The 12,058-nt window shown below is 44.4% G+C and overlaps 1 protein-coding gene across 2 annotated transcripts in view; it reads right to left on the reverse strand.

Annotated features, from left to right (window-relative positions):
• Nucleotides 1-12,058, reverse strand: part of TECPR2 (tectonin beta-propeller repeat containing 2) — a 132,865-nt gene that overhangs the window by 68,191 nt on the left and 52,616 nt on the right. For both annotated transcript variants that reach the window (XM_033953159.1, XM_033953160.1), the window contains 3 exons: nucleotides 3,849-4,032; nucleotides 3,279-3,452; nucleotides 2,036-2,216 (listed from right to left, as the gene is read on the reverse strand). In XM_033953159.1, coding sequence (XP_033809050.1) covers nucleotides 2,036-2,216; nucleotides 3,279-3,452; nucleotides 3,849-4,032 — 539 coding nt within the window. The remainder of the gene's footprint in view (nucleotides 1-2,035; nucleotides 2,217-3,278; nucleotides 3,453-3,848; nucleotides 4,033-12,058) is intronic.

Here is a 12,058-nt window from a genome sequence, read left to right on the forward strand (position 1 = left end):
GATGTATACCATCCAGTCCTGGCAATTTATCACTTTTTAACTTATTGATAAGGCTCAGTACATCTTCCTGATTCACCGAGATTTCTTTCAGTTCCTCCGCATCATCATCCTTGAAAACCATTTTCAGTTCAGGTAGATCTCTTACATCTTCTTCTGTAAAGACCGAAGCAAAGAATTCATTCAGTCTTTCCGCTATGGCCTTATCCTCCCTGAGCACCTCTATCGTTCCTTGGTCATCCAATGGTCCCACAGATTCCCTCACAGGTTTTCTGCTTCTGATGTACCTAAAAAAAATTGTTATGATTAAGTACAAGGATGCCTTCGGGCTTCCAGCCTTCCTAAAAAACAGCTGTTGCTTCAAGGATGAATTTAATCATTTGACACTTAAAGATACATCCAAGTTCTGGGCGCCGGTTAAAGAATCATGGCTTTGGTGAGTCCCTGCCGTTCATCTGATGGGGGAGGGGGAATTTCCCTGCCGCAATCGTCTGGGAGTGGCCGCGGCAGGGAACCCCCGAACCCTACCACAAATCAGCCGGCAGGAGAAATGCCCATGCCCTCCTGCCGGCAAACCCTCTTCCTGCTAACACCCCCAGCAGAATGGATGCCCAATCCCTCCTGCTGGCAGCCCCCCTAATATCCCTAGCGTGAAGGATGCCCAATCCGTCCTGCCGGCACCTCCCCTGAACATCCCCAGCAGGAGGGTTCCCAATCTTTCCTGCCACCAACCCCCACTAACATCCCCTGCCAACTCCCTCCCACTAACAACCCCACCCCCCAAAACTCACCCAACATCCTCCACTGTACCTTTTTGTAGAAGGCTGGCCAGAGGGATGCTCACTCCCTCTGGCTGGCAGGCCTGCCTCTTCTGAATGGCAGGCCTTCCCCTTCCCAGTGCATTCTGGGATGTTCCAGGGAGGGGCCTAAGGCTTTCTGATCGATGCTCATACTGGTCCCAAACAATCTTTCCTGTTGAAGTTTCCGGCTGATTATCAAAACTTTCTGCAGGGTAGTACACCAGGCACAAGTTCCTCCGGGTGTTCTGGGCAAAGGAACTTGAAGCACCAACTGTCAGGAAGAGAGGTTGGCCTTGGGCACATGCAACACTTTTTTTTAGCCCATTAATGCCCTGAAAAATGATTGGAAAGACCGCCAAATCGATGGCTGAGGAAAAATGAAGGTCTTGGTGGCCAAAGCCCCCCGAGGAAAAAATGTTCCTCTTTTTCTTTTAAAAGAAGTAAACTTAGAAATAAATTAAGAAAAAAACGCATGAGCGGGAAGGCAAATGGCAAAAAAAATGAACAACATTCAGAGACATGACTTCTTAGCTCAGCGGAAAACTAAGAACTGAGGAGCCATGAGCCTGTGTCAGGTGGGAAGGCACTCGCACATGCGCGGTGCGGGCAGTTCGTGAACTTTCTTAAGTTCTTAAAGTGGTGATGCACTTTTAAAGCTGTCTGTACCGGGGCTCTGTGGATGACATCACCCACATGTGAGAATATGCTGCCTGCTTGTCCTGAGATAACTGCAAAAGTCATCTAGTTCAGTTATTGAGACAACATTCCTCAGCTGAGGTTCCATGCACTACAGCTCCTTCTGAAATTGTGCAACCAAGAATCCTAAATCTGTTCATCACTTGTACTCCCTTCCCTATGGAAGCCATGAATGCTGCCTCCACAGCATCCCCAGCATACCTGAAAGTGGAAGACACAAGCTAGGAAATAAATTCAGGCTTTCCACATGAAAGTACATAGCATTTTTATGGAGTGTGACCCCCAGCAATATGTTGAAGAGATTGGAGTGTGGGAGAAACCACATCTCTTAAGAAAGAGAAATATATTATGCTTATTGTTTATTTAAAGCTTCTATACCACTCACTAATGATTATGAAGTCAATTCAGAGCAGTTTACATAAGAACCTTTGATAAAAATATGAACACTGACTTCAGTTATGATGGTACAATACATGAGCTATAGTAACACTGTTGGAGTTATGATAAAATGAATGTAGCAGTGTTGTAATTGTGTCTGTTACCTGATGAGATCACTTTTCCATTGTTCTCCTTCAGGACAGAAGCTGCTCACTCCCTCCCGGTACAGAAGCCCTCGCTGCTCAGTCATTGCCCACACCACATTAGTTCTGGCTGTAATCTGCGTCAGTGGATATGGGCAGTCAACTTTCACTGCCCGGGCACAAGGCCGATCTACGCTGAGACCTTAGGCAGAAAAGGAAAGACCTGCTTCATACTGAGTTATGTGACAAAGCAAACTGTGTAAGAAAGAAAATAGGATTTTGCACAATTTCTCTATACAGTTTCATTTGCATTCAGACTACAATGTAAGAAAGGTAATTTATCATTAGGAGAAGGAAAATAACTTGTTTTAAACAAACTGTTTCATCTGGAGCTTTGTAGACAGCTCTGTACCCAAAACACTTCAATGGAAGTTGAGGGCAACTGAAATTCAGGTGGAGGAAAGTCAGAATGATATGGTACCACAAAACAAAGAAAAAAAAAGTTATTTTTACCTCCACATTGGGTGCACTATATACCTCCACAATGTAGCACTATATACCCTCAGAGAAACACTTCAAGCCAGCAGATGTGCCAAAACTGCCTGGCAAGATTATGACCTTAACAAAACCTTTGAAGGCAAATGGAAATGGCCAAATCAGATTTCATTTGGTAGTAACTGATAAAACTTTTTCCATAAGGAAAACATACTGTACAGGGTTATACACCCAGAAAATAATTCACAAAAGATTGTAACGGAGGCATAGTTTGCACAGAGTTACAATGTGTTTATTTTTTTTTTTTATAAAGTCTGTGTATGTACTCAAGAGCCCACACACACATACAGATTTATAACGTTCTTGGAGCAGGGTGCTCTAATTTGTTCACCAATAGGGGTAATTTTAGAAGCCTTTATAAAACAGGCATTTATCTGCAGCTTTTATACAGGCACCCTGTTTAAAGTTAGTAATCATAAGGGCTCAATCCATCAAAATTCGTAAAATCCAAAAATGAAATTGCTAGAAAATATATATAACAAGGATTATGTTTATGCCAGTTGCTCCATTGGACTTACTGACAATTTCTACTAGTTTTCAAATAAAATTGTTTTCTAGTTTAAATGATATAGTTTTCTGAAGTGGGCTATGAAGGCCAAATTCTACATTTATATGTACTTTCAAATAATAAAAATCAATCGGCAGGTCAAGCACCTCATTATCTACAATGTGCACAAGCAGAATAGATGAAATGTGTTAAGTGAAATACCTGTCTGCAAGTACAGATCGCCATTCGTTCGGATAATCCAGGCTGTATCGTCACTTAAGGCTACATACACTGTCTGCGGGAGAGCCTCATACCAGTGCCGTTTCCCCTTTATAGTTACTTTCCCACAGGCAAAAGCTTTGTTTGATTTCTGTTCAATCTTCCACAGAAGAGCCCCTGAAGATTTTCAGGATAAAAGAAAGATTATGAGCCAATCGGAGAGCCTCCAATATCTTCTAATAAGAATACCATTACAAAAATCCTAGAGAGTAAGCAAATCACAGAATTTGGTAATTTAGCAAGGACCATTGTTTCTGCTATCTCAGGGAGACAGAGACGGTCATGCTTTACAGAAAGGGTGGTAGATGCATGGAACAGTTTCCCAGAAGAGGTGATGGAGACAGAGACTGTGTTTGAATTCAAGAAAGCCTGGGATAGGCACATGGGATCTCTTAGAGGGGGGAAGAGATAATGGTTATTGCAGATGGGCAGACTGAATGGCTTTTATCTGCCTTCATGTTTCTGTGTTTATAGAAGTTTCTTGGTAGATAAATATAATAGGGATAAGCAGACCTGAAGGTGAGACTGCCACCTGCTGGACGGTATCTTCAAACTTCTGCCACCGGAAGCCTGCACTAGGCAAAGAGCTGCAATACAGGGTCCCCTTGTAATCCAGGCACCAAATATACTTTTCAGAGACAACAAGACTGAGAATTCCATAACCGGGACCAGAGTAACCCATCCAGCTCTCTGCAAGCTAAACAGAAAAAAGTATCAAGCATTTGGACTTACTGAGATACTGTCACAATGTCACAGTACAAGATACATTTAAGTTATCTTATTGGCATACTGTGCAAACCTTCTATTCTGTCCCATCGTCCTCCCTGCGCAGGTCTGGCCTCTCTCCCTTCCTCCAACTGACTGCCCCCACCCCCACTCCTAAGGAAGCAGCAGAGGCAGCAGCTGGCTGGCAGAGGCAGTGCTGTGAATGGGCTGGTTGTGGCTAGCCCCGCCAAGGCCTTTCCTTTGTGCATCACTTCCTCTAGATAGATGACGCAGCAAAGGGAAGGCCCTGTATGGGCCGTCCATAAGTAGCCTGTTCACTGTGCTGCCTCTGCCTGCCAGGTACTGCTGCTACTCTGGGAGACCCGTAGGTGTTTAATCAGTTGGAAAGAGGCCAGACCAGTGCAGGAAAGATAGTGGATGGGGACATGGATGCTGGACCACAATTTGAGGGGAAGGAGAGGCGGGAACATGGATGCTAAGCCCATGAGGAGGGTGGGGTGAGAGGGGAGACATTGAAAATGCTTGTCTACATCCCTAATCCTATCTCAACTAGACTACTGTAATACAACACTAGTTCTAGCTCTAAAATATTGCTGTCGCATTTACAACTAGTTCAAAATGCAGCAGTAAGACTCATATATAGACTATGGAAATCGGAACAGCCCTACAATTTGAAACTATGTTGGCTGCCCATAACCGCAAGAATCAAGTTTAATTACGCATCACTGCCTTAAGATCCTGACAGGAAATGCCTCCGACTACCTAACAGAGTTGGCCGTCCTACTCCAAGGTGTCTCCAACAGATATTCCACCAGAAATCTTTTCCACTTAAAATTCCCAGCATGCAACAATATAAAGTCTACCAGGCAAATTACCTTACTCATCCAATATCAATTAGCAAAATCCTGGCACCAAATACCACTTACACTACAATCTTGTGACCACTATCTCAGGTTTAGAAACTTTTAAAAGCATTTCTGTACAAGACAGGTTTCAAGTTTTTATTAAAATTTGATACTGTCACTTATCCAACTTCTAAGCGAGATACAGATAAAATACAATGGGGAAAACAAAATTAAAAATAAAAACTCCAATGACAATACAATTAAAAAGGAGCATAAAACAACTTAAGCAAATGGCGTGACTAATATTAAATAAATTAGACTAGACTAACACGAAACAAAAGGAAGATGGGGAGGAAATACAATTAATATAGGATAGAAAACAGTTAAGGAGAGAACATAAGGAAGAGGAGCGCTGTATTTTGCTTCTTTTGAAAGCTTGACTGAAGGGAAGTTAGAGGAGGACTTAAATGTTAAAGGCATCTTTAAATAATTGGCTCTTGAATAGGCCTTTGAAGCAGTTAGATTTTCCTCTCTTACTGGAGCTGGAAGAGTATTCCAAAGTTGAGGGGCAACTACTGAGAAAATGTCTTGTCATTTTAGTGCCAATTATATTTAAATTCTTTATTCATTTTTAAAACTTATAATAAGTGTATCAGGCAAATTAAAACATTTTTAACTGAGATACAACACTTAATATTCTGCAATAATCCAGTTTAGAATTTATCTCCCTCCCCTCCCCCCTAATCAATAACAATCTTTGAACACAGAAAAACATATAATAGTCCCTATCCCCATATTCCTTATTTATGTTTAAATTATTTTTATTATTCCAGCAGTAAGAAGCAAATACAAACAGTAATACCATTCAGGAAATAACATTTTCAACAATATAATCAGTTCCCCTCACCTCCCCACCCCCCCTCCCCAAGAATCCATGGCCAGTCCAACAGCTGAGAGTGGAATAAAATCTTAAAGATTCAAAAGTCTACTGCGAGCACGCGGTGTGAGGTCCTGCCAGAAGTGCTCCCACACCTGACAAAATTTGCGACCCGGGCCAAGAGTCAAGTTTCCCACCATGTATCTCTCCAGTGTTGCGTGCACTATCATTAGGGATCTCCATTGTGCATATGACGGGGGATCATGGGAGAGCCAGTTGGTGAGGATGGCTTTTTTTCCCATCAAAAGGGCTCTGGAGATAAATGCTGACATTCCCCTGGGTTTGGGCGAGGCTATATTATAAAATCCAAATAACGCCCTCGGTTGCGGAAGCCATCGCCTTCCCCAAAGTGATGTGGTATATAGGCCAAGATGTCTCCAAAACTGTTGGATTGCGGGGCAGACCCAAAACATGTGACTCAAAGATGCGTGAACCTGATTGCATTTCGGGCAAGAATGCAACGCAGTAATCCCCATCCGGGCTGCACGTTCCGGTTGAATGTAAAGTCTAAGAACAATTTTCAATTGCATTTCCCAGTGAGTAATATTGGGTGACACCTTCTGAATGTTCTTCAGGACCCGTTGTAACTGTTGAGCAGTCAACTGGCAATGCAAGTCCTCAGCCCACGCTGTCGCTAATATATCCAGATTTGTACTTGGTTGGAAATCCCGGATCCCCACAATATGAAATCGTAGAGGAATCCTCTGTTGGGCTGAAAGGCTGAAGAGTTCCGAAAGCGCCTTCCTGCAGACTTCAGTAAGGGCAGCCACTGGGAGGGACTGAACATAGTGACGGATCTGGTAATAGGCGAAGAGATCATTAGCCTGTAGGTCAAAAGTTCGTTGCAGCTCGGCAAATGTGACCAGGCTCTCCTCCTCCGAAAACAGGTGAAAAAGATATTGTAGACCTTGTGCTTGCCACCTAAAAAAGGTGGCATTTTGCATGCCCGGCTGGAAAGCTCCATTGCCCAGTATAGGCAAATATAAAGACACCCTAGAAGACAATTTGGCTGTTTTACAGACCCATCTCCATGTCCTTCTGGCCGGCGTAAAAATGGGGTAATGAGACACCAAATGACGCATCCTCGGATCCGCCATATGTAGAAAATAGCTCACATGGAACGGAGCCAGCAAAGATAACTCCAGTGGTGTAGCAGAAAAATCAGATGTTCCTCTAAACCAATCATTAATATGTCTCATCTGACAAGCCATAGCATACCAACGTACATTTAGTAAACCATAGCCCCCCCTATCCCTGGGCAGACACATCCGTAGCAAGGGCATACGTGGTCGCTTACCACCCCATAGAAAACGCTCTTTCGTTAAACGAATGTTATGGGCATGGGACAGCAGCAGAGGTAAAACCTGAAAGCGATATAACCATTTGGGAAAGAGCACCATATTAAAAAGGGCTACCCGGCCCACCACCGATAAGGGAAAAGTGGACCAATTCTGTAGATGTTGTAAGGTGTCTTGAAACAATGGGGTGATATTGCTGGTGTACAGAGTCGTAAGGTCTCGGGGGATCTGTACCCCCAAATAGCGAATTGAAGTCTGAGCCCCCGTAAATGGGAAGTGACCGCTCCATGTCTGTTGTAGTGTCATGGGGCTAGCTAGGGCCATAGATTTCTGGTAGTTCAACGTAAATCCCGAATAAAATTTGAATTTGTCAAGCGCTTGCAATAAATATCGAACAGAGTGAGCGGGGTCAGTTAGCAAAAATAATAGGTCATCTGCAAAGGCCAACACTTTGAGTGAATGAGTCCCTGAAGTTCACACCCACTATGTCGGGGCCCTGAGACACTGTGCGAAGAAAGGGTTCGAGGTACAATAGAAATAAGAGGGGTGACAGGGGACAGCCCTGTCGAGTTCCCCTCTCAATAGGTATTGGGTCAGTAATAATGTCATTGACAAGTAGTCTTGCTGTTGGAGTGGAATATAAAGTGCGTAATGCCAAGGCGAACCAGCCAGATATCCCCATACAATTTAGCACTTCAAAGAGGTACGTCCAATTGACCTAGTCGAACGCCTGTGCCACATCCAAACTGAGTAGAAGCATAGGAGTGTGATGGAATTGCGTGTGTGCTAAGGCTATCAATGCTTTACGTACGTTGTGTACTGCTTGTCTACTCTGTACAAAGCCGACTTGTGTGGATGCAATCACATCGGGGAGAAGGGTCGCTAATCTATCAGCTAAGATTTTGGACAGAATTTTGATATCTACATTCAGCAAAGAAATTGGGCGATAGGACTCGGGAGCAGAACTGTCTTTGCCAGGCTTCAATATCAACGTGATTAAAGCCTCATTCACTTTCCTGGGAAATGTTCATCCAGGATTACCTGGGAGTAATAGTCCCTTAAAAAAGGACTAAGCTGCCCTGAGAGCAGTTTATAAAATTCTGCCGTAAAGCCATCTGGCCCTGGAGCTGAAAAATTTCATTGATTGTGGATAGCTTTATGTAGTTCTTTAGGGGTGATGGGTGCATTAAGAAACCTAACATCCGAGTCAGAGAGCGGCTGTAAACCGGAATCCGTGAAATAGTCCTTAATAAGGGGTTCAGCTCCCGAGTCCCGGCACCCATATATCTTCCCGAAGTGGGACTGAAAAATTTGTGCAATGTGTTCAGTAGTGTGTTGAAATTGGTCCGTACTATCCCTCAATCCCAAAACATAACGGTGACCCCGCACCTGGGAAGTCAAGCGGGCTAATAACTTCCCTGCCCGATTTCCATAGCGATGGTAGCGAAATTTTTGAGACAAGAGCATTTTCACCGTGCGCTCATGTATATAGGAGTTGAGGGTCGTTTCCACGGAAGCTAAATGTTCCCTAGCGTGGCGGGTCGGGAACAGGGTATACTGACGCTTAGCGCTTGCTAGTTCTTTTTCCAACCGCAGTATTCCCCGGGACAAACGGCGATTACGTGCTATTACATAAGCTATACAATCTCCTCTGAGCACCACCTTAGCCATGCTCCAAAACAGTGTCGGATCATTGCTATGCTGACCATTAAAGTCTAGGAATTCACCCTATTTAGTCGTTAGGTATGTTTTGAAATGGTCATCAGAAAATAGATAACTAGGGAAGCGCCAACGTACAGGTCCGCGTAAACCGAAGCCCACATTCACATCTAGCCAGATCATCGCGTGATCTGAAATCACCGCCGGGCCTATTACCGCTGCATCCACATTTAGAAATGCTCTGCGCGTGGTAAGGATGTAATCTATCCTAGATTGTGTGTTATGTGCTCTGGAGCGGTGTGTGTAATCCCGTTCAGTGGTATGGAGAATTCTCCACGGGTCCACCAGATCTAAAGTGGCGCAAAGATAGGGCAGGCCTCTGGTATGAGATATACTCGTACCAGGTCCCGGCTGAGAACGATCACAAGTCGGGTTAAACACCTGATTGAAATCCCCTGCAATGTATACCGGATCAGTAACCCGCCCAAGAAGCATGGCAGTTAGACCCTCAAAGAAGGAATGGTCATAGGTATTAGGTGCATATACATTCATCAAGTAAAAGGAATATGTGCCTACTGACAACTGCAGCAAGAGGTAGCGGCCCTGTGGGTCCGAGGCTACTACTTTCGCAGTGTAAGGCAATGTCTTACTAATCAGTATCGCCACCTCGCCCGCTTATGAGTTGAAGATGCTGCATGTACTGCGGCTACCCAGGACCTCCTGAATTTCTGATGTTCCAAGTCTGTAAGTCGGGTTTCTTGCAGACAGGCTATGTCGACCTTATGTCGTTTGAGCTGTGTTAAAATTTTTGTTCGTTTTATGGGAGAGGTAATGCCCGAAACATTCCAGGATACTATTCTCAAAGTGTTAGCCAGCAGGTATAAAAGGGGCTAGTACAAACATATAAAATGCTAAGTGCGGAAAAAATCCACCCCGGGTTCCCAGCCATACCCAGGGCAGCCACATGACGCTCAGGACCTGCCCGAGCAGCACCAGTACCATGGTAAATGTCAGGTGCCGGAGTCTCGCAGCAGGGTCTGATCCCACCCTTCCCAATAATCGAAAGAATACCAGCAGCAACCACGTAGGCCAAGGACTCCCTCCCCCTGGAACCCCAACCCCCCTCCCTTCCCAACCTTCTCCCCAATTGCATGGTTGTGATCACAGCCTCAGGTTCGCCCTAGGAGGTCCCAAAGGTGTGAAAGATCACAAAACAATGCCACTCCGGGCCCCGAGTTCCCATACAGTAAATACAATAGTCATAAGAGCAGTCTGCAGAGCAAATGAACGTTAGGATGAGCTCAAATATACAGTATATCAATTTCTGAACTAGAACAGGAAAAAACACAAAATTGTAAACAAACTTAAACCAGAATAGCAAGTAACAGCCATATTATCTGAGATCCAGGCTTCCCCCAAACCAGGAGATCCCGGTGCATCCACAATGCCACAGGCACACAGGAGCATGTGACAAACAAGGAAGCACACCATGTGCTCTTTCATGTAAGGTCCAACTGGGGCAACACCTGAGTGTTCACATAAAGGGCCGCCTCAGCCGCGGACTCAAATACCTGCCAGTGTCCATGTTGGTAAATTTTCAAAGTGGCTGGATATGAAAAGAGAAAGCGTATTTTTTTTTCAGCCAAAGAGGAGCAAAGTGGGTAGAATTGCTTCCTGCGCTCCGTTAGGGCCACAGGGTAGTCCTGGAAAATGCGCACCTCAGACTCCTCAAATGCTAAAGTCTCCCGAAGTTGTTTATATTTGCGCAAGATTTCCACTTTATGGTTATAGTTTAAAAGTTTGGCTATTACCATGCGAGGCCTCGCCTCTCTTGCTTGTTCTCGGCCTAGCCGGTGTGCTCTCTCCAGTCGAATAGGCCCCAGGCCCTCCTTCAAGGGAAAGGAACTGGTCAGCCAGGCCTCCAGCACCTGCAGGAGCTTAGGACCGGGTACTGTTTCCGGAATCCCCAAAAAACCTAAGTTAGATCTTCTGGATCTATTTTCAAGATCATCAAGTCTTTCTGCTTGTTTTTGAGTCAGAGCCTGCAGTTCCTGTAACTTGGTGTCATGTGCCTGCTGTGTATCCTCGACGCTGGAAACCCGAATCTCCAGCGCTGTGGTGTGGCTAGTAGTCTCCATAAGTAGATTTTCAAGCTTTTGGAGCTGTTCAGAAAGTTTTTCTATGCTGGGCTGCATTGCCACTGTTACTGCTTGAGTAAGGGCCGTCAGCACCTCCGGTGCTATTTGCTGAATCGTGGCTGTGGAGGTGACCGGCGCCATTTTGTCAGCGCCGTGCTGCGGGCGGTCCCGATCCTTTTTTTGAGTGCGGGTGGACATCGGCGACGCAGGAGAGGACAAAAATCTGTCCATATATTGTGCACAGCAAGCACTGCAAAGTGCTGTCTCCCGGCTCACCTCCAAAGGCTAGTAACAGGGCGCTTCAAGACTCGGGGCTCGGGAGCTCAGGCAGCCTGCTTCTGCCTTGGCTCAGTGCATCACGTGATCTCCATATTCCTTACTTATATACAAAGACCAAAATCTACCCCCCTTCCCCAATGAATTAATTATTTAGTGCAAATTATACGCAGAGAGGGAACTGTGAGTAATCTATGGTCAGATGATCTAAGGAGAAGGGACGACTCATAAGGAATCAGGTATTTGTCAATGAATTGGGGTGATTTAACCAGCCCTGAAGTAATTGAAATGGTAATTGTAAAAGCCCATTTCTAAACTGTCTAATGCAACGCCTGGAACATAACGATAGCCCAAAGATGACCTATTTAAACTTGTAACTACGACCTAACTGTATTAATAACTGTACTGATCTACCTGCACTAACAGCTCTATTAAATGTCCGTGTCAAACTTTCCATTGTAATTTCCAGGATAACTGATCCAACCTCTTGTAATGTAATCTGACCTTGAACTGAATAGGTAAAGGTTGAATACAAAACCTGATTAACATATTATAACATAACATATAAGATTGTTCTAGGCAGAGATGTGGTGGAAGAGCATTCCATATAGACAGACTATTACACTGAAAATTTTAATTCTAATGAAGTCTTAGCAAATGTGCTAGGAAGGGAAACCAAAATATTCAATCATGAGGAGCAAGTAGTGAATTAATAGATGATACAAATATGGACAACAGTCTGAAAGGCGTACCTTGTGTACAACAGTTAGAATCTTAAAGATAATACAGTACATGTAAGAAGAGGGGGTAATAGTCAATTTTTTTCTGAACTTGCAAGTAATCT

The sequence above is a fragment of the Geotrypetes seraphini genome, chromosome 7, assembly GCF_902459505.1.
Source record: "Geotrypetes seraphini chromosome 7, aGeoSer1.1, whole genome shotgun sequence".
NCBI classification, from domain to species: domain Eukaryota; kingdom Metazoa; phylum Chordata; class Amphibia; order Gymnophiona; family Dermophiidae; genus Geotrypetes; species Geotrypetes seraphini.